Source organism: Sebastes fasciatus, chromosome 10 (genome assembly GCF_043250625.1).
Source record: "Sebastes fasciatus isolate fSebFas1 chromosome 10, fSebFas1.pri, whole genome shotgun sequence".
NCBI classification, from domain to species: domain Eukaryota; kingdom Metazoa; phylum Chordata; class Actinopteri; order Perciformes; family Sebastidae; genus Sebastes; species Sebastes fasciatus.
In genome coordinates this window covers 20,157,154-20,184,223 of record NC_133804.1, presented here as the reverse complement: position 1 = coordinate 20,184,223, position 27,070 = coordinate 20,157,154, and the positions used below count along the sequence as shown (strand labels likewise).

The following is a 27,070-nucleotide window of genomic DNA, read 5'->3' as shown; positions in this document are numbered from 1 at the left end:
TTAGAATATTTTCACCACTTTACCTTGCCATCCGACAGCCCTTTCCAACTTGGAACTGAAGCCGTTGTATTTTAGGCTCTCTTCAAATCCAGCAGACTCCTTTGAAAAAAACAGTAAATTTAACTCGCAGAACACGGGAGTTGTTGGTCTACCACTGCCTCGATCGGTTAGTTTGTTTGTGTTATTGTGTGACTTTGGGGTTTTAAAAGGGTTATTTTGGAATCACTAAAGTCAAACAAACAAACTAACTGATCGGTGCAGCGGTAGCCCAGCAACTCCCGTGTTCTGCGAGGTAAAATGACTGTTTTTGTCAATAGAGTCTGGTGGCTTTGAAGAGAGCATAGATGGATATACAGCTTCAGTTCCCTGTAGGAAAGGGCTGTCTGACGGCAAGGTAAAGCGGTGAAAATATTAAAATATAGCGTACACTTAAAGTGATATTGATTTTTTTTAAGGTGGGCTTTTCTTTTAGGTGGCTAAAATACTTTTTGCTGACGACCCCGTCCACAGTAATATATTGCTTTGCTCCCATGCACTCCTGTCTGATTCTCCAAATTCAGGGCATATCGACCGTCATCTACACTAGGTAATACATTGACTATGGATAAATACCTCATACTCTACTTCAAAACACCCAATCTATCCCTTTAAGGTTAATTCCCACATCAAAACCTTACTGAGAGAAGTTTTAGCTTATTGAATCACATTTTACTCCACAGTAAAAAATATCACACTAAAATGCAAACAGCTCAGCTTCTATTTAGACTTTGAGTTATTTGAATTAAAAAGGCATTGAGCCCCACATGGACAGGTGGGTGGGTGCATGTGCTTGGGTGTACCTGCTGTTGCATAGTGCTGAGCTGTTGTTGTAGTCCCTGGTTCTCCTTTTCTCGGTCCTGCTTAGAAGTGGCCAGCTGTTCCTTCTCTTGGCTCAAGTCCTGCAGCTTCTGCTCATAGTCGCCCTCCAGTTTCTTCAGCTCCACCTGCAACTCGTGGCGTGCTGTCAACTCTGCATCCAGCTAAGGGTCATAGAGAGGGACAGACTCAGTTACAGTATCCTAAAAGTGTTAGGTAGACTTTTTATTGACTAACACATTTTTTTGTAGAGGTCAAGAGGGCAGTAAACAATGTTTTCTCAGACAGGCACTAACAGAAGATCCCACTGGCACCAGGACTGCACAGATACTGTCCCTTTTTGTGAAAATGGTGTTCCTAATATGTTTGTGTACTGAATATTCAGCTAATCGTATGGAACTTTTTCTTATGCAGTTATGCAATCAGTGACAGCCACATCCAAGTGGGCATTTCTGTAAAGAGGAGACTCTTGGGTACCCATAGAACCCATTTTCATTCACATATCTTGAGGTCAGAGGTCAAGGGACCCCTTTGAAAATGACCATGCAACTTTTTCCTCGCTAAAATTCAGCGTAAATTTGGAGCGTTATTTAATCTCCTTCACGACAAGCTAGTATGATGCCAGCATCTTCACTGTAGCTTTAAAACTGAGCCCGCTACAGCTTAAAAATTGCAAGTTGCGTTAAAACAAATTTGCGTTATTATTGTATAATGCTGTGTAAAATGAACAAAGAATGGACACGGTGTTGTTGCAATTCAGAGGGGGCACAACTACAGGATTACGGTTGAGTGGGAAGTGCTCAATGGCTATATCATTTTATAAACAGTTTCATTTAAAGGATGTTTTAAGAACAGTAAAACAATTTAAATACACCACATAAATATCAACCCTGAAGCTACCAAAACAACAGGGTACTCCAGTGAAATATGGGAGCAGAGTGTGTTTGCATGCACAAGCTTTTAGCCTCCCTCCTGAAGCTGCAGCAGTTTCCGTATCTCAAAGACCTGTAGAATCCATTTCCTGCAGTCTAGTGCTTTCAGTTTCATTGTATAATTTACACTGCAAATTAGAGTCAATTATTGAGTTAGGATGCTTCAGTGCACTTGTATGAGCTCACTTCTCACTTCCATTTTATTTTTAAAGCCTTCACATCCATTAAAAAAAAAAAAAAGAGAGAAACATTTTACCCCCAATTTTAATTTTCTCACTTTCATAAATTTTCAAGGATTTTCCTTCTAGGACACTTGACAAACAGGATAAGAGTATTTAAAATACATGAACACACACGGCTGTTTAATTTGCCGACAGCAGATCCGTTACTCTCGCTGTCAGCATCCTGACAGCCTCATCCCTAATTCCTGCCAGAGAGACTGCCTGCAATTACCCCATCATAGACGACTAGCACTATGGTGTGTGTGTGTGTGTGTGTGTGTGTGTGTGTGTGTGTGTGTGTGTGTGTGTGTGTGTGTGTGTGTGTGTGTGTGTGTGCGTGTGGTCAACGAAAAATGAATCCAAGTGTGTTCATGTGTGGATGTGCGCGTGTTCAGTGGATATGATCCCATGTGAGTGTGTGTCTTTATGCGTGCCTGAATGAAGGCTAGTTTCAGCTCCCTCTTTGCAATTATCCTGTCAAAAGGGACAGAAACATCAGGGCAGCAGCACACCGCAATCAAGGCATTTAGCCCCTAGTGTGGATGTGTGTGTGTGCTGCATATAGCCTGTAAGAGCATTTGTCTGTCAGACATGTGTATGCTCATTCTCGTAGTCACCCTCTGTTCCTTCCTTTCTCTCATTTGTCATCCCGTGTCAGACAAACACAGGTCGCGCAGAATTTAATTACGATCCCAATGTGTATGTGTGCGTGAGGGGGAATGTATGACTTTCTTTTGTGTCTAAATTATTGTAATAGCTTCTGGGATGACATGTAAATACGTCTGTGTATATGTGGCATTGTTATGTGAGTGAATTTGTCACCTTCTTCTCCAGCTCAGTTGCCTTGGCCTCGCTGGTTTCCACCTTGGTCTGATCCACCATGTTGTCTGTGGACAAACAGAGGGCAGAAGAAAAGAAAAGAGAAAAGAGGAAAAAAAAGAATAGGTGGTGTATAAGATAAGGGTTTCAGACAACGCACCTGCGCACACGTCTGGCCGTGAAGACATCGCACCCTTCAGTCTGGCACACGCTGTGCGCCCACATACATTCACAAACAGATGCGTACACACAGAGCAAGCATCCTATCTGTCTCCCTATTTTTCCCTTATCGCACTACTCAAAGTCAAGATCCGTGAGAAGATTGTGGAGGCATCTCATTACAACAGGATGCCATCTGTTGCACGCTGCTTCTCCACATCATTACCTTTTAAGCCTCCAATACATACACCTTTGTCTGACTGTGAGAGTGGTGGAAGCACACTAATTTCCCCTTATGCAAAATACATCTCACAGCAATTTATATCAAATTCTTGTATTCGAAAAAAGAAAGACCACATAACAGTCTGGAAGAAATCCATTATCAGACAAGTTGAGAAGGACACAGGCTGACCAACAGGGTACTTTTACAGAATAATTGCAGGGCCTACAGGTGGTTCAGTGCCCAAGGGCTTACCGAGCATGTGCAGTAAAAGAACTAATTAGCATGAAGATGAATGCCACAAAGTCACTGGATCAAAGACGGCTAATCATGATGCCCAGGAGAGGGATCAAACGCAGAGATGGCAGAGATAGAAGAGCTGCGTAAAGCTAAAATAGAAAATGAAGAACTTGTATAAACTTGTATAAACTTGTAGAAACTTGTAGAAAGCGAATTCTACATATTGTGAAGAGATAAAGTTTGAGCCTTCAGTTGCATCGAATATATGGCTGGTAGAAAAAAGGAGTTGGAACTATATACGATTCCTTATATCTAGATAAGCTAGTGAGCAAGGCAGAGCAAAATGAGAAATCTATTTGTGAAAGGGAAGATTTTCCCAGATGAAAGAACTTCAGAATAATATGCCAACCCACATACAATCTCCGAGTGTGCATTTGTGTATGAGTTTACATGGTTATTGGTTGTGTAATGGAGGAGGGGGAGGGGGGGTGGTGTTACTTCTGTCATGGTGGCTAGGCTAAATGGGACACACTTCGAATGGAGAGCACTAAGGGAGCCAGAATGTAGAGGAAGAAACTGTGCTGAATTTCAGAGTTCAAAGAAAAACACTAAATAATGCATGCAGGGCAGAATTGGGCTGCTTTCCACCGATAATAACTCTGGCAGCCTTAAAGGAGGCCAGCCAGCCTGTGTGTGTGTGTCAGGACGCATTTAGAAGCAGTGCAATTAGAGCCTCCTGCGGTGAGCAACGGAGACCTGCCATAAAGGAGTATTGAACTCTTGAGACATGGCCTACACCTCCATTATGCTCTGGTTTAGTTAGCAGGTGTTTCCTAGTCAACATTTAGTGCTGTCACTCAAGTCCACATGCACGTATACCAGTATGCACCACTTTGTTCCATAAATTCAGCAATTCCTATAATAGAGTGACAGGAAATGACAAGGATCAGTGGCCATTATGATACTTCTTTGATCCACCTAGAAATGTCTGTGTTACCCCTCTAGCTGGTAAGAATTCTGTGTCTCGCTCAGGGCACTTAGACGAACCTTTCAAGTCTGTCTTAAAACTATACTCAGGTTCCCATATGCAAGTCAAAACAGTTTTAGCTTGCTGTTATCGTTCCTCTTTTTCATACTGGCCAGTAAAAGATCCTTTCCTAATGCGCTTCCAATGGGAAAACTCTACAGTCCTCGATGTGCTCACAAATGTATTCCAAAGTTTATCTGATGCCAATATGAGACTTCAGCAGTCTGAGTTAATCAAATGAATTGAGTATCCTCAAAAAATTTTTTAGAATTCCCTTTTTCTGTTTCCCCCAACACTGTTTTCTTGCTGAGCTGCAGTGGAGGCACATTAACACAAATAGAGGACTTTGTACTGAACAGACAGTAACTTTGGAAGGTACTCAACTTGATTTGATTAACTCAAACTGCTGAAGGCTCATATTAGCTTCAGATAAACTTTGGGATATGCTGGTCTTGTTCATCCCCGTTTTAAAGAATTTATAAAACTGCCCTGGGGAAGACACTATAGATCCGCCGCAGCTACCAAGAACTTTTACAACAAGTCTTTCATACCAATTGCAATAATTTTACTAAATTCGTAAACACAATTCACACTGGGACTTTGTCCGTGAAGCCGAAGGAAAAGTTCCACATTTGTGGAGAATAAAGATTATTATTATGTAGGGCTGTCAAAGTTTAGGCGATAATAACATGTTAACGCAAATTACTTTTAATGCTATTCATTTCTTAGATGCATTAAAGCAACTTTAGATTTTTAGATTGTAGCGGGCTCAGTTTTAAAGCTAGAGTGAAGATTACTGGCATCATATGAAACTAGAAAACCTAAGGAATCCATTGGTAGCAACCATGTCATACGAGCTTGTCGCGAAGGAGGCTAAATAAATAATGCTCCAAATTTACGCTAAATTTTGGCGAGGAAGAACTGGGGTCCCTTGACCTCTGACCTCAAGATATGTGAATGAAAATGGGTTCTATGGGTACCCACGAGTCTCCCCTTTACAGACATGCCCACTTTATGATAATCACATGCAGTTTGGAGCAAGTCAGCACACTGACAGCTGTTTGTTTTACATTTGCATAAACTAGCATATTTGCCCACTCCCATGTTGGTATTAAAGTATTAAATACCTGACAAATCTTCCTTTAGGGTACATTTTAAACAGATATAAAATTGTGTGATTAATTTGTGAATAATCACGATTAACTACGGACAATCATGCAATTAATCCTGATTAAATATTTTAATCGATTAACCTATTGACCCTATTATTATTATTATTATTTTTGCACAGAACAAGGACTGTAGATTTAGTTCCTCATCACTCCCACTGGAAGCGCTTTAGGAAAGGATCTTTTAATGGCCGGTATGGAAAAGAGGAACGATCACAGCAAGCAAAACCAGTTTCAATGTTTATATGGGCACCTGACTTGAAAAATTGTGAAGCTATCCTTTAAACATAGGGGATGCTTGCAGACCCATGTTATTATATTAATACATTCAACACCAGCGCCTGAGGGTTACCATCTAACCCATCTATCATTGTGTGTCAGGGATCAAACATTGGAGGAGGACAAAGAAATGTCACCTACTATATTGTGAAATCAGATTCTGGGATTGCTAAATTTGAGATAAAGCCTTTATCCTCTAGATAAAGTTCATTTTATACCACCGACCTACAGTATGACTATAAAACCTGTAGCACAACACAGCCCACACTAATACACACTCCCTCTCTGGCTCCACCCTGTGGTGTTCCTGGGTCACTGCAGATTTGTCAACCATGGTTACAAATTGGATTATACATTATTGCATTATGTCCAAATTGAGGTGAAATTACAAAGGGCAGGTATAATGGCATTAACAGTGACACAGCAAATGTGTCAGTGATTAGAGTGGGGTAGGCCAGAAGTGAAATATGGTTGAAAGTTTCAACCTGCACAGCACTGTGCCACAATGTTTGATTTTTCTGGTCTATGTGAATTTGATGTTGATTTGGTCTTTAATGACTGTGAAAATGCAAAAATATAGCTCTAAATTTGAAGGGTCGATGGGCAAGAAGGCCTCATGTACACTAAGGAAAAACTTGATCATGTGTGTTCTGGTCTAAAAACTCACCTATCAAGCCTTCAATGTTGAGGCTGAGATTACGGCACTTGAAGTCAGGGTCCGCTCCATTCCTGTGAAGCACGATCTGAGCGATACACTCGTCGATCAACTTGTAGTACTGAGGCCTGCAGGAAGGAGGCAGTGACAGATTTACAGAGAGATGGATTAGGAGACGGAGCGAAAGAAGTGGAGAGAGACAGGGGGAAGATAAGATGAGAAAGATGGAAGGAGGGTAACGATGGAGAAGGAGAGTTAATATGTGGTGCTGGAGAAAAAAGAGAATGTGTCACTCTCTACAACATACTTTGCACGTCGTCCCCACAATGACAATAATAGCAAATGTAGTCTGCATTAATAACAAACCTGGCACATTATGTGAGCAGAGAATGAGACTGACAAAGAGCAAGTAGGTTCGTTTGTTCAGACAAATGTGTGAACACACATGCTTTGTCGCTTTGTCTTTGTCTGCAGCTGAGATTGGCTGTCTGTGTGAGCATGACAGTTTGAGTTTTCTTGTCACCAAGATTGATTGTGTGCAACTGTGCTCGCGAGGGTGTGTTGGTGTATGTCCAGCGCCCCGTGTCTGATCAAGCCAGCTTCACACAGACACTCAATTTTGGAGGTGTCTTATTCCCTGACCCCATTAGATGCAGCCAGAGTCACAAACTCAATACTTTATTTATTCGGTGTCCCTCCCTCCCCTGTCTCTCTTAGTCACTCTGCCTTTGTCTAACACTTATTCCACTCCTTCAATATACTTCAAGGTTTTCTTTTTTTTCTCTAAAGCTTAGATTTATCCGTGGAGCGAGAGAGACATCTAGTGTCATTCTGGAAAAGTGAGACAAAGTGAAATTCTTCACGAAACTGAACACATTAAATTTAGACATTAGGTATATTAGGTTGGTAGGCCTAAGGCTATATACATTTCACTAAAACATAAAATGAATATACATGTGTCATCACATTTTTAAATTACATCTATTAAGCCCTGTAAAGTCTGCATCCGTGCACAGTATGTGCATGAGTAGAGGTATGCCCCTTCACATGAGTGCATTTGTTGTAAATTCTATGGCCTCTATCTCCACTTGAGATTGAAACACAGTGTGTAATGTAAAGAGAATGTAAAAAGAGCGAATTAGCAGGTACTCTTTCATTCATTCCCACACAAATGCTGCCAACCCGTCTATTCCCTGTACGTCCCGCCCTCATTCTATCCACATCTACCTAGCAATTTACCTCAACTCTCAATTTCTTCTTCATTATTGTCTCGCCCTCCACCTCCCTTCTCTCCTCATCTCTGTAATTATCAGGCTGTATTTTCTGCCACTCTCCAGCTCTCCCACCCACCCTCACTTCCTGTCTCTCTGTGGAGTCCATTACAGACTACTTCTATTGTGTTCCACTGAATCATCTGGATGGAGAAAGAGGGAGGGATGGAAGAGAGGGGAGGTAAAAAAAAGACTACAGCTGGAACCTATTTGTTTGGGACAAGCCACCTTTTCCATCCTCACAATTTCCCCCCCATAATGTGCATATGTTGTGTGTTTTCTGTGATATTAAAGTGGAAGTAGGCAGTATATTTCTGGCATCATTATGAAAAAATTCCATAATAACCTTTCAGCATATTGTAATTCATGTGTTCTGAGAGATAACTAGACCTCTGCACCTCCTCATGGCTCTGTTTTCAGGCTTTAAAAAAATCTAGCCGGTGACGGGAGACTTTGACCAATCACAGGTCATTTAATTGAGAGAGCGTTCCTATTGGCTGTGCTCCGGTCATCAGACCAGATCTTGGCGTTCCTTCACCAGATTTCACAATGGCGGAGGCGTCACAAACTTTCTCATTTTACAACTAAACTGTACACTACAAGATGACTCTGAAAACATTTGAGGTGAGAAATAGGCATTAACGTAACAGAATATTGATTCATATTTGATCAGCGCTGCCTAGTTTGACTGTTTGGTCGGAGTTTGCGAGTTATTGACAGCTGGCTCTTATAGACAGCAGATGGACAGCAGACCTCAGATCAGCTCTTACTGATTTTTTTCCTCCGGTCTGTGAAATCTTGCAGATGCCGTTAGGAGCACCGGAGGACACAGGACATGATTTTTTTCAGGTAACCTGTTTCATGTACTACTGTCACAATATAGCGACTGTTTTATCATATTTTTTAACCATATTTGCCCCAATCTCGCAAATCAAACTTCAGCTTTAAATAAAGCAAAGAATTCCTTCCTTTTGTGTTGCCGAGTGTGAAAGTGGACATGCGTGTGTAAATGTGCACGCACTATGCCGTACAACTCTTGACTTGTCCTTAACATTATTCTACCCCCGTCTTGTCATTCAATTATTCACTCCTCTTCTCTCCTCTGTTTCCCTAGCTAAACCCCCGAGGGCTTTGGAAGACACAGGGAGGGACATTAGCATATTTCTGGTGATAAGAGGTGATGGCGTTCATTTCTATTAAAATGGAATTGGACTTCTTTGCATGTATTAATTTCTCAGCCTTTGAACGGGGCTCCAGAAAACAAACAGCAAGTGGAGGACAGGGCTGAGAGGAGGGAGAGGAGGATGAAGAGAGGGAACTGAAGAAAAGCAAGAAACTACTTCTTCTTGAGTTTTCCTTTTGTATTGTTATTTTGTCTTTGTTTCTATAAGACTGCATTGGGTCTCAGGGCTCCAGACTGCGACCATTTAGGCACATTTTGTGCCGCTTTTGGAGACAGTTCTCCTGAATTTTATAACTAGGACCACCAGTATGACTTGCAAATATGCCCCCCCATTTCATTTTTTCAAATGATCATCTATCATGTGAAACACCAGGAGTAAGGTGTAAGGTGTATGTCCCGTCCACACCAACATCAGGGGACGGGTTCGCGATGGCGCTAACGGCATTCATTGCGTACTTAAAAAGTAACAATTCCGATTTATCGACGCTGCACAGATTTATTTTGTGAGTGCAACTGAAGGTGGACACTAGGGCTGTCACAAGCAATCCCCAAACAATTATTGACATCAGTTTGGGTAGATATTGCCTCCGGACAGCGCACACCCAAGAGAGACAGAGAGTCAGGGAGAGAGCGAGTGTGTGTGAGAGAGAGGAACGTACTTTTACAGTCTATGGAACGCACTCTTTTCTGGCGAAAGAACGTCATAAATTGATAAGATTACAGACATCCTTTTATCCGGAATGGTGAGCTTGCGTAGCTGGTTTTGTGCTCCTGATTTGATCAGTTTGGTTGACTCAATCTGCTCAGCACTCAGTCAAGAGGCAGAGAGGAGAAGATAGATAGGCTGTGATGTGCAGCGGGAGCGCACAGGGAGCAAGATGCCTGAATATTAATTAATTTCAATTTTGAATTCAAACACATCATTACAGTTTGATCAGTTCAAATTATAGTACTTTTATAGGAGTAGCCCATTAGACTCCATCCATCCATCCATTATCTGTAATTGCTTATCCTATTCAGGGTCACGGGGCAGGAGCCGATCCCAGCTGACTTTGGGCAAAGGTGGGGTAAATCCTGGACAGGTTGCCAGACTATCACAGGGCTGGCACATAGAGACAGACAACCATTCACACTCACATTCACACCTATGGGCAATTTAGAGTCAACAATTAACATAACTTGCATGTCTTTGGACTGTGGGAGGAAACCGGAGAACCCGGAGAAAACCCACAATCTCATGGGGAGAACATGAGAACTCCACACACACTCCTATTTGTCTTTGTTTCAAAAAGCACTATTTCACACGACTTTCTAATAAAGCACACTACTTCACTTTGTGACTTTTCCTTTAAAATAAAACAGCACATTGTTATTTCTGTAAATTGTCTATTATTACCAAGGCATTTAACAGTAATACAGTTAAAATAGAAAACAATAAGAATGTGCAGCGTTGCATGTCGATTAAGTTAGTCTGGAGCCCTGGTACTGCAAAATAAATTCCCAGTGACAATAACATAAGTACTTTCCTGTATATATATGATATGGCTGTATGATGCTGCAATAAGGACTCTGAATTATGCCTCCTAATTCGAATTCTAGAGTACACCTCTGCATATTTGCCCTGTGCCACATGCAGCTTTTCTCTTCAATCATTCAGAACATTTTAACAATTAGCCTCATTACCTCTTACCCATAAATGACAATTTATGTATTGCAATGATATAACACCAGTGATCAGTAAATCCCAGATGATACACTTTCCAGTTTCTTATCACAAAATAATATATCAGCACTAATATGTGAATGTGTGGGAGAGTATCAACATGTATGAGTGTGTATATGCTGATGTGCTACCTGGCCAAGTAGTCATTCCGGATCAGCAGCAGGTGCTGCATCACGGACAGGAAGTGGGTTTCGCCCTTGGAGTCCTTCACAGTGTTGACTAGGATCTCAAACACTTCCCTCACATCAGTGAAGCAAAAGCAGTTAAGGCTTATTTAACACAAAGAGTTTAACACAAATATTAAAAACTACACACAAAACATCTTCAACAATCAGCGACAACTCTGAATAGTCTCACACCAACTTTTGCTGCATATATTACATATACAAGGCTTGGAGCAACACAGCTGAACACTGCCCTTCAGAATTACAGTGAAATACAAGTCAAACAGAGTCCAGATTTGTAGTGTATCTGATTATCTTTGTTGTATAGGGACAGTGTGATGTAATTTCAACATGTCTTGTCCAACTACCACAATCAGCTCGATCTCACACGTATGTTTATGTTTTCAAAATCAATTTGACCTCTGTGTTCATTCAGTGTTGCAGTGATGAAGGCAGACTGTGTTTACACTGTATTCGTTGCCCATGGGAGACACCTGGTGTTGAAAATTATAACTGCATTTCAAAAGCAGCAAAGACAATTACAGCAGTTGGTGAAATTCCTTTTTTTGAGCTGTTTCTGTTACAATAAGAGTGACTTGCTTTTTATCAAAATCCTGTCCATCCTGGATGTCACACCAAAGTCAAAGAGCCTAAAACAGTATGTGTTGTGTGATAAAGATAAATATGTGAATATGTATCTTTGTCAAATCAGGACAAAATCATTACAGACATTCAGGTTTTCTATAGACGGACCATATTTGTACAGACTAAAGCTATTAAGGGACTAATTTCAGGTCTAGTTGTCCCACCACAAAGTGGTCAGATATGCATGTGTTCACAATGATATTAATGTGTAGTACAATGAACCATCAAGTCTAGGGTTGCAACTAACGATTATTTTCATTGTCGATTAATCTGTTGATTATTTTCTCGATTAATCGATTAGTTGTTTGGTCTGTAAAATGTTAGAAAATTGTGAAAAATGTCGATCAGTGTTTCCCAAACCCCAATATGACGTCCACAAATGTCTTGTTTTGTCCACAACTCAAATATATTCTGTTTACTGTCATAAGAAACCAGAAAACATTCACATTTAAGAAGCTGGAATCAAAGGATTTTTACTTCTTTTCTTAAAAAATTACTGATTATTTTAATAGTTGACAACTAATCGATTAATCGTTGCAGCTCTAATCAAGTCCACTTACAACAACAGAAATGAACACTTAACAAAGTAGTTTTCTTGTTGTGTACGTAATTGGGCTGACTCTTATCTGTATAACAAACACAGATAATTCAGAGTCGCAACATGTCAAAGTCCACCAGTGGTCAGATGTTTTGCTGTTCTTTACTGCACTGCAAATGAGTAGCAAATGTCTGTGAGCAGCTAATTGGCAAAGACGGATTTTGAATGTAAAAAAAGTCCACACAGGGTTGCAATGTCCCTAGAGCCTGAAAGATTATGCTTATCAAGTATGAAAATATAAATTTTGCATCAGTCTTGGAAGAAAGTAAGCTGTGAGGCAAGTTGTGAGGCTGATAACTGGGAAGAAAGGAGCAATCTGATTGTGTAGATTGTTCATTGTCGACTCATTGTTATAATGAAGGGAATGAATCATAGACTGTATATACAATGAATAAATGCATATAATTCTATGTCCTATCATATTCCTTCATTATAAAAGAAACATGACAGTTATTCCTTTCCGCTCATCAAACTAGCAAAGAAAACGCAAAATCACGAGCATGCAAAGTTATGTTGTCACCAGCTATATGGATTTTCAAGGTCAAAAAGTAGACCCTGACAATTTCTACATAGGGACAATTTTGCCCAGTGGAAGGATATTCCATCTCGATGCGGATGTCTTCAAGACGTACTTTGAGGTCCTCAGAGTCATCTTCAGCCTGCTCATCAAAACAGTTGAGTTGCACCCTCAGCTCTTCGTTCTCTATCATCCGCACCTCCTGCAGGGAGAGCGATGGGATGTAGGCGGAGGGATGAAAAGGAGAGGGGGGAGAATGACAGGAAGAGTGTGACAAACATTGAGTTTGGACAGTTGAGAGAAAATGTTCACAGCATATGAATGTGTGTCAAGCCAGTCACCAACACAGAAGCATCAAGAGAGAGAGAGACATGAAAAGTAAGGATTTGCAAATGTGTGTGTTGTTAGAGAGTCACTTTGAGCGAACATCAAAAGAGAATGTTTTCTGTACCGTCAGCAGGTATCTGAGTCCCAATCTTAGCAGCTCAGAGCGAATATGGATCCTGAAGTCCAACTCTTCTCCTCGGCTTATCAAGGCGTTGATTAGCTGCATGCAGCCAACCTGAAAAAAACACACACTGGAAAGTCAGCTTCACAATTTAGACTAACTAGATAACTATAATACAAAACACAATATATGTCAGCTGGGGAATACTTTCACACTGCAGATTACATCGAGTAGTGCGGTCTATCTAATGCAACAGTGTTGGTGTCATTTGTCAACAAAAACACACGTGGGGATTTACAATTGTTAAAGTGTGTGTGTGCATATGCACCTTAAGAGCAACACTGTGGTTTTTCATGCCAGCAATGAGAGGCTGGAACCTCTCAATATCCCGTCTCTCTGCCTCCTCTGTGATGGCCTCCAAAACACGCTCATGACTGCAAAAAACAGACAGTTACACACATCATATGAAATGTTGCTACATGTTGTTAAATCAAATAACAATACATAAATACTACATAATTTTACTATGAAAAAATGTATGCAGGATTAAAAAGTACATTCTGTTGCTTTATTCAACAGTTTTTATTGAAACCGGACATGGTGTCAGCATTTCCCTAATGCTTACAGGTTCTCAGGATGTTCCAATATGGAGATGGCAGAAAGCAGCTTGACAGCATCCACCATCATAGAAGGCATCCGGGGGTCGATGGCTTTGACCAGCAGAGGAATTCCCTCAACTGACTCCAGCATGAATTTTAGACCGTACTAAAAGGGAGAGAAAGCAGAATGAGGTAACGTCCTTTAAGGTGTATTTTCTGCAGCAAAGCAAAGACCAGGCTTTAGTGTTTAGATCATAAGATCCACAATCAATTTGTCTTTAGCAGGCACCACGTCATTGTTACTCAATTACTGGTGTGTAATTATTAAATGTGATAGATTTTAAAGAGATTTATACTAATTATCTAGGGTTCGACCCATCACCACACTGAAACTCTCAAAGATTATCAGTGACTGCATTCATTGTAATGAACTGACCAAAGTTGGTCAAATGATGCCCTCTAGAGGACGAATTACTACACTACAACAAGGACACAAAATGGAATAAAAATGATTTTATTACTAGTTCTATTACTTATAAATACAAGCAACAACTACGTACAATCATACCAAAGAAAGGATTATGTTGTTTGATGAAACTTTTCATGTATTTATATATTTTCTTACCTTGTTGTTCATAAAGGCTTTTAGACAGCGAATGATCTCGTGTTGACATTTCACTCCCATCATTCTAGTTGATCTGAGAGAGAAGACAGATACAGAAAGACATTATAAACTCATTGCTAAAGAGTAGAATTGACCAATTGTGAGGTTTAAGTGTCTTACGAATACTCTTCTTTGTCCTCCTGTAGTCTTTTAAGCAGATTCAGCAGCAGTTTCAGCCCCTCATCTCCAAAGTTCTGCACCCAACTGGAAGTGAAAAGACCACATGATTAGCACACTGTGCTTTTGACATTTTCACATTTCATAGCACGCTTTTCCCATTTGCCACTCTCTTGGAATATATTTTGTTTATAATAAAATTTTCCCATTTCAGTTTAAAGATGTTCTTGGTATGCCTCAACTTACTGAATAAGAGATATGCATTTGTTACATTTATTTGCCTTAAAGGAATACTTCACCCCCAAAATTATCATTTGTATATCAATTACCCGCGTTACCTTGAACTTGTGAAGAAAACGTTACGCAACATTACAAAACGTACATATGCATCTTCGCTAAAACCTTACTATTTAAAACACATCCGCATAAACAAGCTCACACTTGCGCTATTCGTCCGTGTGAGTACTGTTTATGCAGAAGTGTTTTAAAAGGTAAGGTTTTAGCGAATGGTTTAAGCGCTGTCAAGTTACATGGTGATCATGAAAGATCAGTCAAGTCTCAATTGGATTGAGGCCTGCTCTCCACACCAGGAGGTTGACACAGTTCATTTCTTGCATTTATCTGGTTCAATGTTGTATTTCCTTAGGCGCTGTATGTGTCTGTATATGCTTGTATTACCTGACAGGGTTGTTATTGAGTGAGACTCGCAGCGATTCCAGACAGCTCAGCAGCTGTGTGTCTCGGTAGTCTGACTTTAACTCCTGGATGTACATCATGGCTGATTTGGAGCTCTCCTTCTGGTTTTGACCCTGATCAACAAACACAGAAAAAACACTTTGTCTTTTGCATTTATATTTGTCTTCTTACAGGTTGTAATTGGTGTCATTTCCACAAGAAAGCACAACGGCAGGGCGCCGAGGGCAACAGTCAAGCCTAATCTGAAATTTTGATTTGCAGAATTAAAGGGCACTGTGTGTAGGATTTTCTCTTTATCGGCTTATTTCACAGTTAAATGAACTGTGCTAGCAACCATCTGTGCTCAGTTATGAAGGTCCTTTGAGCTACTCGCTTTCACCATATTTGATTATATCACACCTGCTGCTTTTATTCCCCTTACTACTAGAAGGGTAGCTGCTAAACAGACAGTCAAGGAAAAGGCCTTTGAGTGCACATCTGTCTGAACAATCAGTCCAAGATAATAGTGTCACTGTTTGATCTGATCACTTTTTTAATTTGGCCTTGAAAACACTTTAGTCTGGCTTCATTCAAATTTTCAATTAAAAGTGAATATGACAAAAACAATATAGCATGTAAAGGACCTAAATGCTTTGTAATTTGTACTGATTTTAGCCAGAGCTGGAAAAAAAAAAACTTGCATGAAGCTGTCTGTAAATTCCCTGCAGCATACTGTATTAGCAACACTTATTTTGGTACTGACAGCTTTGGACGTGTGGAGGTACTGGGAGACCATCTCTCGTTTGATCATAATGTCTTTTTCCCTTAGAGGCTGCTGCTTCTCTCCATTCAGGTTCATATCCACCTGAAGAAAAGACAGGAGGAGGAAGGAGGTAAGGAGAAAAAGAAGTAGGATGGAGGGATAAACAAAGTATTTTAAGATAAGGAGAAAGCATGATGAAAAACCTGCAGACTCAAGCAATTAAAAAACAGAAAATACATAATAAAATGGAACACGTATTGTATTTATAAACATGAAGACATTAACGCATTTCAACTAGTCTCTCCTGAATTAGAAGCAAGGAATATAAAGCCCCCAGTGAGAAACTAACTAACAGATGCTCAGTTTAAAAGTGCGAACATGGGTGGTTTTGATGTGTTAAGATACTGGGCATAATTATTACATAATACTGCATTACTTAGAAACACTTTCAATTTAGAATTTCAAACATTGCAGTCCCAGGAGATTTGTCCTTTGTGCTGTAAGCTAGTCCTTCACATTTTTGTCAAAGCATACCTATTTGGAGCAAACACAGAGAAAGAATTAAAGGTCTTATTGATAACATTTTTGTAGACAAATCATTTTCCTAAAAAAAAAAAATACTATGATTGTGAATTAATCATTTCAAATATTTTGGTGGGTCCAACATGAATGTTTTGTTTATCTCTGTGGAAAAAATCTGATGTTTGGTTCCCACTTCTAACAAGGTTTGTGAGCCAATAGCATAACAACGTTGCTATCACGTGGCGTCAGCGATCAAGTCGTCAATTAGTCTGGAAGAAAAACTGGGTTTTTGACGGTAAGTGTCTGGCAACCACTTGTTGTGAAGTGAATGCAATGGAACAGGGAAGGGACAATGAGACATTTAGCAGCTGAATGTTATCAATAGTGCCTTTAACTCTTTCACAATTAAGGTTTTTTCTTTTAAAGGTATTGTTAATTCTACATGAAGGGTTTTTAATCAAAGAGTGATTAAGTATTTGTGACTAGAATATATCCAGTACAAGTTTCCATGGCTGTTCAGAGGAAATGATGAATAGATGATTCTCCCAAAAGCTGAATCTTTCACACACACACACACACACACACACACACACACACACACTCAAGACACTTTTACTGTCTTTCTCACCAGCATCTGTTCAAAGAGTTCCAGGACGTATTCATCAGAGTGATCATGCAGCATAGCGCTCTGAGCGCTGATCTCATAGCTGGCAGCTGAAGAGTGTCGCTGACCCGGCGCATGGCTCGGCTTCTCCTTGTCCTTTTTCATCCTCATGCTGGTGAAACGCTCCAACTGGATTAGCAGACAACATCACACGGGTTAGAGGAAGGAGGTCAGAGAGGAAAAACCTGACAAGTGCAATCATGACTGTAAGGCTGTATTCACACCAGAGAGAGGGTTGTGCGGCTGTGTGGGAGAGTCACTTTAATGGCCCATTAACTGCAACGATTAACGTCTTTTGTTCCCTAATGGCTCAGTTGTACAGCTCTGGATCGCCAGTTACGCGATTGGCCACCGCAGCGTGACTTTGGGTTGCATCTCTCAAAAAGTTGATTCTTTTTCTACTTTTCCACCGCAGGTTGCTGCCTTTTTCGGCATCCCCCTGCGGCCGCCGCAGCCATAATGCATGACCCACATTTAAAATGAATTGGAAGATGTTTTTGTCGCCTGATCTGGTGTGAAAGCAGCTTTAGAACCACAAAACAAAGTAACAATCCCTAATCAGCTCACAGTTTGAAAACAGGCCTACTCCTTTAATACCAAAGTTAAATAATTGAACAATCATAAAATACAAAAAGGCTATTTCTCCCGTAGTTTAGGGATATTCGATTTTCTACAACAGTAGAAACTTTTCAACAATGTGAGACAGTGATTAGGGATTAGATACGTCAATGTTTTTTGCCGACAAACATTAACACATAAAGTCAACATGCAGTCAACACTGGCAGACGCAGAACATAAGACTCCATTTTAACAAACAATGGGGGATTTCCTTCCCTCTGGTTTTAATGACTTTGTGTGGTAAATTGCCAAAATTCGTTTTTGTCATTTATTGCCAAATGAAAAACACTGAAGAGCAGAAACTTTTTGGATACATGTAATCTTGGCACATATTGATCCTCCATAATGAGTTATGAATAATAATCTGTCAATATGTATGATTCTGGCCTCCTCCTGTGGCAGGCCCATGAGGGTATCACCAGTGTATGTGCCAAACATTTCATGCCGTCAGTGTGCATCTTCAAAGCATGCACATCCAACGTGAGTGCGGCACAGGACAAAAAACACAGAACAACATTTGTGTTACGGTGAATTAGGTTTGTGTGGCAGACGGTGACGTGACATGACATTAAATGCATAAATGGTGAGTTGGTTTATCAAAGATCACAATGACAGATGGACGGGTCAAGCACAGCACGCAGGGGGACGGTTGAAAGCAGTAACAAACCTACCTCGTCGGGAATCAGGCGTTTGAGTTTCTGTAAAAGGATTGAATTGATGAAAGGGAGCGAAATGGAACGGAAGGGTGGAACAAACCAAACAGACGGCGGGGAAAAGCGGTGAAAAGAGGGGAGGCAGATGGAGGGAGAAAAAGAGAAAGACTCAATTAGACAGAAATCAATTATGACCGGAAACGGATCCAGGAAACTGTCTACAGAGTTTATGAGTGATTCGCACGGGACAGAGGGAAACACTGTAAATAAATCACTGTTATAACTCAATGCAGTCATTGATACACATCTCTAGAGAACTAACACATTAAATTAGTTGTGGTAATTAAGACAGTAATTACATGTGTGTGACCTATTAGTAGAAGATCAGCAGTAAACACTCAAACAGTCAAAGAAAGGCAGAGAGACATCCATACATTTTTAAAGAGGGGAAAGTGGCATCAATAGATATGATATACACTTGCATGTCTTGGCCACTAAGTGTCAGGCTACGTCCAATAATGTCCCCATAGGAAACCCACTGTTGGCAGTACCACTTACAAACTGAAATACATGCCCTTACAAAGTCCATGCAGAGCAAATAACATCAAAATGTCTCTAATAAGAATAATCAGAACATCGCAAAGGAGAGGGGAAAAAATCCCAAGTGAAAATACTGCTCAAGAATCTTATCGAAGTTAAAGAAGGACAATATCAACATTTTGTTCTTGATTGCAAATGTGCCTAGTATTCAAATTTATAGGCAAGCTGTTTTCCATGTTTTTTGACAGAAGGAAGCAAATGTCACGACAAACTCCCAAGTGCTACACGATGTCAACGACCTACAAGACACATCAAATAGCATGTACTGTAACCTTGGGGGTTGCTCTCAGTTGCAGGGGTCAAAGGGTCACAAGATCACACACAGAACAGCGTCTCAAGACATTTAACTTGTTTGATCCCAGATTACGAATACTTCACAAAATTCACCCAAAAATAAAGGAATCTTGCTGTATTGTGAAAGCAGGTTGCTAAAGGGTTTGTCAAAGCGGTTTCTAAGCATTGTTAAATTAAAAAAGGAGGCAGTATGGAAGCTGTAAGTAGAGCTCTTCTCTGGGGTTCATATTACTGGTAAAATGTATGAATCAATATTGTGAAAAACAGCTTTTCAACAGCCTTGAATTTTCCATTGGGTTATTTGTAATTGTAGTGAAAACTCCACTTATTTTTGGCCGTGAGAGTGAACCCATTTTTTCAATTTATCTTTGACCACCAGATGTTGCCGTTTGCCTCTAAGCTCTACATAAAAGTCTTGAGTGATTTACCGTTCATGTGAAATACTAAAGAGCAAAATAGCTTTGTCTCTTGTTGGTCGTGCTGGTGTGAATGAACGTCTTGCCTACTAGGTGTCAGGCTACACCCAATAATGTCCCACTAGGAAACCCAGCAGAGACGCTTATAAGTCATACAAAATCTTCACACATGACATGCACTAAAAAGTTATAGCTAGTTCAAGGGAGCACATACTGTAAGATCAAAAAGTCTTTCATTAGTAAAATTAGAACTCACATTAGAATAATTTCCCATGTCATTACTAAGTCAATGGACAATGAAGGACTCAGGTTTTGCAGTTTTCTAATTATGTTGAATTTTCTTTCATGTTTTAATCACCTGCTACTTTCACATGGCATTTAATTAGGGGGACATGTTGCGAATCTCGTTTGTCGTTTCATTGTTCTACAGCTGTCTACTAGAGCCTCACTGACCAAACATCTGTTGAAAAAGGTATGGAGTATTTTTTTAAAACATTATTTACTGTATACTGTGTATTTACGACCTCGGTGTAGTTAAGACTTCCTGTGCCCTTGTCAAGGGACGTCTGTACACCTACATCAAGGTGAGCTGTCCTTTTACTACTGCTGACACAAATGGATAAGTTAATTGGACATGTAGGTAAAGAGGAGGGAGAAAGACAGAAAGAAAGAGAGAGAGAGAGAGTGAAAAAGGGCACTCTGATTACGGGGAGAGCTCTCAAGAGAAGGATGTTTCCGCTTACACAGCTGCCATTAAACAACAGCTCCTTAACCTGTGCACGCAGACAGGGCAGAAACACACACACACATGTTGTGGTGCTGTTCAGCCCACAGAGCGGAAGTATACAGCTGACAGTAGGCACAGTGGATTGTGGGTAATCGCACAGGAAACTGAACATGACGCGTCAGGAAGACAGCGTAAGAGATAGATGTGGAGGAAGAGACAAAAAACATTCAACAAACTGTAAGCGTAAAGTTCCGCTTTTCAACCTACGAGTAGAGTTGATAATATGCACTCGTATACAAATTTAAACAGTGTCTGAGCCAGGATTGTCTTTGAGGGGGTGAGATGGGCCTATAAGTACTGTCTCTCTGTCTGAAGGGAATCATAAAAGCATCAGTGAAGCGCTTTAGAATCACTTTCAGAACGGCTCTGAGTACCAAGGCCTCCGTTAAATGAGTGTGAGCCGATGCCAGCTATGATCCAAGTACTAACTTGTTATTCATACAGCTTGGCAATGTAGCTGGATTTAATACAGCAATGGTAATAAGAATATGTTTCAGATACACAGCATATCACAGTATGGCGATGAATGCAAAATGATGTATCAAATAATCTAATTGTTGTTCAGTGCAATGAACTGTTTTTCACTGCTAAGCAGTCTTTAAAACAATAGCTACTCTCAGTAATATATTACCAACTAGGGCTGTCACAATATCAGATTTACACTGCACGATTATCGTGGCCAAAAGAATTCACGACAACAATATCATCGCCATATCTATAGAACATTTTTAAAAATAATAATGCTATCAGTCAAATTCATCTTTAACTTTGTTTATTGTGCATTTTATCTAAGGGGATGTAATACTGGGAAAACCAGTCATACAAGTAGAACAAGAGTACATAATCTAATAAAAATAAATATATAATAGCCTGATTATCACTAATGTTTGGCGTTGAATCTACACACCACCACTTTGTTCACAGTGGAAGTGTTTGGCAGTTTTCTCAATTTGGTCCTAACAAAATGAAAAGTCGATTAATGGAATTAGTGACAGTTGATCAACAAACAAATAATCACAATTACTTTGATGATGGATCAAACCATTTATCAATCTACCAAACGTGCTTTGTCCAGCTACACAAATGTAATGATTGGCTGCTCTTGACTGTTTAATGTCATTGTAAACTAAATACCCTTGGGTTTGGGACTGTTGGTTGGACAAAACAAGCGATTCAATTACATCTCTTTGGGATCTGTGAAATTGTGATGGCCATTTTTCACAATTTTGAATAGAATCTATTTGTATCTTACAGGCCAAATGATTAGATCCTTTGTTTCGTAAAAGTAACTGACAGATTAATGGATAATGAAAGGCCCTCTCCACTTGGCCTCAGAAGGTTTTTCACTGATTTTGACCAAATACTAAACTCACAAAACTCCTCAATTATAATGCAGGGGTCTCCACAAGCACAGGCTGCCAACTGAATGAGGCGATTCATCTAATCAGCCACAATGAGCGGATTATATGAAGTCGTGCATGTGACAGACTCCCTCTTATTACTGTTTGGGTGAACATCAATCCACCTCACCAGGGTAGGCAACTTTTACATAGTGCCTATAAGTGGGTTGAGACAGCAGCAGGCTTGTAACAGTAGCTAGCTCAGCCAAATGGATGTGTTACAGTATCTTAATAGATTCATAGTTTAATCCACCACTACTGGGGGCTGGGAACATGTGTTTTGTTTTGAATTCAATGTTATCATAATTTTTCACCATAGGCATGTTCAATTGTATTCAATCGTATTGTCTATAGACCAATAGTACTGGGGTTTCCCCCAGGAAATTGGTAATCAGAGGTCTAAACAATGACCTAATTTGATTGTGTTAAAGGCCGACAAAAAGCTGCAGAAAAGTTTCCCCAAATTCAGTCGGTTAGGTTATGATATCATGATCATTTTAATAAGGGCTAGGTTGAAAAATGCAATGGGAGGGGATATTTACAAAAGTAAGAAATCAAGAGTAGTGCACTGATTGCTGCTTTGTAATTTCTGTGCAGGACAAACCCTCTCCAGTGCCCCGACACAAAACCCTTTACAAAACACCCACACAGCCACACATACAGTACATATACGTGCTCCAAAGGGAGTGTTATTACACAGCCTTGAAGGCAGCTGGAAAAATAAGGAGGATGGAGAATGGGCTCCGTCTGTCTCTATGACCAGACGGCTGAAGAGAACGCAAATCAGCAGCTGCATTTGGAGTGTGACAGCGATATAATGAGACAGTTACACACTGTCGCTGATGTCTCTCTCTGTGTGTGTGTGCGTACCTGCACCTGCCTGTGTGCATACATATTTAAGTAGCAGGGCCTAAGAGTGGTGAGAGAGATTATGTAAATGACAGCAAGAATGAAAACTCAGTGCAGACAGACAGAAAGCAGAGCGGCCACTTTCACAGGCAAATGAGTGGCTCACTGACACTTCTGTCAGATGATCACTTGATTGATGCACACTCGGTTAATGGCTGGGCTGCACAATAGGGAGAAAATGTGATATTTTGACAGATATTGCAAATGTGTAAGGATGTGACATATTTTGTATTTGTCTTGGGGCTGGATTTACAAATTAAGTGAATAATATCCTTTCTTTATTGTATTATGTCAATCTTATATCCTGTATTATCTTCATTCCTGAGGATACTAATACCGGTAATACCGATTTTATATAATTATACAAGGAAAGTTTGTTTTAGGCCTGAATATATCCTGCAGGTGACAGCTTTCTATTAAAGTTACTACAAGGAACTTTCATTTTGTATTGATTCTGGTGGCCTATGTGGACAATAGCGCTAGGACCATTGGAGCAGTGAGGCAAAGCTCTGCTCCTGGCCGGAGGAGGAGCCGCTGCTGCCAGGTGTGGAGCTCTCCACCTCCCGCCGGGGCTCCGACTGCAGGTTGAAGGGGGGCAGCAAAGCCGAATCTGGGTCTGTCCGTGGCAGGCTTGTTGCTGCTGGAGGCCCCGCTGGAGTCTGAGCTGAAGGAGTTTCTGGTGAACCTGTATGATTTCATCTGATTTCGTCAGAATCGGACGTGGTGTTACTGTGGCATCAAGTCATTAATAATAACTATATAGAAATAGCCAATAGTCTCACTGATGGTCTCGTTTGGTTATGTAGGTCATATAGAGGCATCAGTATTAAATTCAGACTGTTATATAACCAGATAAAAGTTTCTTGAAGTAACTTTAATCATATAGGCCTACACTGCAATGACATGAATAAACTAAAATATATTGTCATACCAGCAGAGATTGAACTGAGATCAGCTATGATGCTGACCAATTAGATTCTAGCATAGTTGGTTGGGAGCGTTCAGATTTTCTTATCAAAGTAGGATTATAGCCACTGGAGGCCTTTGCAATAAACTGTGTTCAAATGAATCGACTGGAGGTCTTAAAGTCAAACTTAAGCTGGATTTACATACATTTTTGTTTTGTCAGCATGAGTCACTTATCAGTGATCTCGAGAATTTGTGTCAAGCCCGGCCTATTAGTGTACCACATCTTAATGGTTTTGATTCTGTCTCGGCCTTGCCTGCAGTTTCACTTGGTCTTAGCTTCCCACACAAACATCCATTTGCCAGTGCTAAAAAAAGAAATCATGAGTAGCAGCCAGGGACTGGTCAGGGAACCTTTGTTATAAAGGCAAAATGGCAAAAACAAAAAAAGCTGAATTAAAATATGACAGAAATGCAATAAAGAAAGAATCGCAATAAAAGGGCAATTGCCAATAAATAGATGCTTTACACAGCTTTCTATATAGGCTCTAAAAAAACATTTTGTCGATGGCTATCAAATGTATAAAGCATGAAATAATCCCATAGAAATCACTTTGGTCTTATACAGGGCAGGAATTTCCCTGGTGGCCACGGCGGCCATCCCTCTGTTTGGCTATGATGCTCTTCTGAAAATTGTATGCTCCGCGGCCACAGTGGCTTTCATGTCCCGCCTGCATTGCCCCAGCTGATTTCGCCGTTTTGTCCTCTGCCCTTTCCTGTTTTTAGACACCAGTGTCTTGTTGAGATTCAGAATTTTTGTTGGGCAACATCAAGTGAATCGCTGCGCTTATAACCAGTGGTGGCTTTGATTTCGAGCCTGGTATGAACCGCTGGAAAACCGGGCTATTTATGACAATAGTTTGACACCGGGCATAGCTGCGCCATGTTTCGGCTGTAACACAGCCACTGGAGCTGATCATGGCTAATCTAGACAATGCTTGTGATTCCACCAGATGCACAAAAGCGTCTCTCTGTTCTGCTCCACTAAAACTACGTGCCTAGTCTAGTGTGTCTCCTCAACAAGCTCTCACCCCAACTCGTCACATACCGCTGCTTTGTCACACCCCATAGCCACTTCTGAAGGCAAGTGTTTGGGGGCGGCAGTAGCACAGTCCGTAGGGAAGTGGCTTGGGAAAAAAAATAAAATGGATCAAAAATAAAATCATCCTTAATTACCTTTAAGTTAAATTCATTATTTCCGCGGACTTAAAATCATTGTTTTATTTGATGGCTTTGCTGGCCTGGCATTTGTGCCCTCGTAAAATTGACAACACCAAAGGCCAAGTGGCTTTCACCAAGTATTCATAGAAATAGAGAGAAAACAATTGACCTTAACATGGATGTCGGGTTATTGCATTCATATATCTGTTTGTGTTCTGTTATTTGCAATGCCAGGTAACATGTGGTATTGGCGTTGTAAAATTTCTGGATATTAATAACGTGTGAATAGAGACAGAGTTGGGTGGGAGAGGGGAGTATAATAGGTGAGGAAGAGGGGTATGATTGTGTGGAGGGGGACAGGTGAGGTCTTGAGTGTATGTTGTGGTAATGGAAGCGGGAAAGAATGCATGTTATTCCTTCTGTTTATGTTCTGAGGAAAGATAGTTGTAATAATATCTTGATTGTGCATATGAAAACCTCTGACCACTGAACATTAAAGGCTGTGGAGTTACGGAGCGGTATGTGTATCATTATATTGCTTACACTGTTGCCATGGCTACATACAGAGTGTACTTCTGATATCGCAGAGGGGGAAGCAGCACTTGTGCAGGCACACCCTGACACAGCTGAAAAGTTTCTTATGAATACAGTCCAAGCAGGAAATTACCAACAACCCTGATGTATTGCACACACACACACACACACACAAAGCTGTTTGGTTAACAGGGTTCTTATAAGTAAAATCCTTCCCTCACACTTTTAAGAGCTTACTTTGCCCTAAGCTGATCACAGATGCTCATTTGAGCATTATATTAAAAGAGCAGGGTATGATGATGTTGTAGTCACTTTTTCAGAGAAACCCTGCCTGTTGACACATGCCAGGTTAGTTACAACTTCTAAGCAACCTGCTGTGACAAGGAGAAATACACTCTCACAAAAAGAGCACAATAAGAGAGTCCCCAAAACAGCAAATGTTATACTATAACTAAGCTGTGAGGTCAAACCCTCAGAGGCCTCCTCTCCTCTCCCTACGCCCTAGACTGCATACAAGAAGTGGATGTAGTCACCATGACATCACCAATTGTTTTGTGGACTTCCTTTTTGAAGCCTCAAGTTCAGCATTTTGGCTGGTTGTTTTTTTTGCAACTAGAAGTGACACAAGAGAGTGGAGCTAAGTACAACCAAACACAGAATGAGACCATTTTTGGGGACCAAAATGTTACAATTCAATTTCATGAACTCAAAACACACTGTGAAAGGGCTAAAGTTATGAGACGAAAACACAGACGACTCCCAGACCGGACGAAGCCGTGGAAGCGACCTGACAATCACACTGTAGCAGCGCCCTAAAGCATACCCTGCTACATGGTTTATTTGACTCTAAGGGCCTTTTCACACCTGTAGTTCGTTTGCTCTGGTCCGAATCAGGGACCAATTTGTTACAATGTTGCATATTGCCTCGAGTTTGGTTTGTGTTCACACAGCAGCATTTACAAGCGGACCATAATTTTGGCGCGCAAAGAAATTGCTCTCTAATTGGTCAGAATTTCCATGCTGGGAAACTCCCGGAAGTAAACAATGTATTGATGCACTGGAGTCGCCGAAGGCGCATATCAAGACGTACGGAGGATGGAGGAGGAGGCGTGCATTAACCCTTCTAAACTGTGACTTGCTCATCGGCCGAAAATATTTCCGAAGATCCATCAGGTATGCCCATGGTCTTCAAAACAGCCTGACGTCACACCTGTTTAGTACTGGTGTGAATAGCAAGGGCAAGTGTAGGCTCTTCTGTAGTAATGTTGTTTACTGAGGTAATAAATCAAGTGAGAAGTAGGATAATTTTCTCATAGACTTCTATACAATCAGACTTCTTTTTGCAACCAGAGGAGTCGCCCCCTGCTGGCTATTAGAAAGAATGCAAGTTTAAGGCACTTCAGCATTGGCTTCACTTTAAAGTGAAGGTTGCCACCTGCCCTACGTTGAATTGGACGTCTTCCAATTCTTTCACATCTGATCTTCTCTATGCTGCACTTTTTAATGCTCCTAATAAACGCCTCACTGAACTACTGACTCAAGGTGCATTTGAGTGCACTGACAGGCTATATGTGAGAGACAGTATGATTGTATGTCATCCCAA

The 27,070-nt window shown here is 40.6% G+C and overlaps 1 protein-coding gene across 4 annotated transcripts in view; it reads right to left on the bottom strand.

The window, feature by feature from the left end:
- The window catches only part of diaph1 (diaphanous related formin 1), a 114,149-nt gene that overhangs the window by 66,783 nt on the left and 20,296 nt on the right, over positions 1-27,070 (bottom strand). For 2 of the 4 annotated variants that reach the window (XR_012595608.1, XM_074648843.1), the window contains exons 2-15: positions 18,419-18,445; positions 17,094-17,258; positions 15,944-16,045; positions 15,184-15,314; positions 14,509-14,592; positions 14,350-14,422; positions 13,751-13,890; positions 13,454-13,559; positions 13,129-13,239; positions 12,761-12,879; positions 10,885-11,001; positions 6,589-6,704; positions 2,831-2,895; positions 840-1,019 (exon numbers count right to left, since the gene is read on the bottom strand). Coding sequence is in view for 1 of the 4 variants with exons in the window: in XM_074648843.1 (XP_074504944.1) it covers positions 840-1,019; positions 2,831-2,895; positions 6,589-6,704; positions 10,885-11,001; positions 12,761-12,879; positions 13,129-13,239; positions 13,454-13,559; positions 13,751-13,890; positions 14,350-14,422; positions 14,509-14,592; positions 15,184-15,314; positions 15,944-16,045; positions 17,094-17,258; positions 18,419-18,445 (1,536 nt within the window). In the remaining 3 variants the exon portion in view is untranslated. The remainder of the gene's footprint in view (positions 1-839; positions 1,020-2,830; positions 2,896-6,588; positions 6,705-10,884; positions 11,002-12,760; positions 12,880-13,128; positions 13,240-13,453; positions 13,560-13,750; positions 13,891-14,349; positions 14,423-14,508; positions 14,593-15,183; positions 15,315-15,943; positions 16,046-17,093; positions 17,259-18,418; positions 18,446-27,070) is intronic. The other 2 variants (XR_012595609.1, XR_012595610.1) reach the window with 1 other exon arrangement.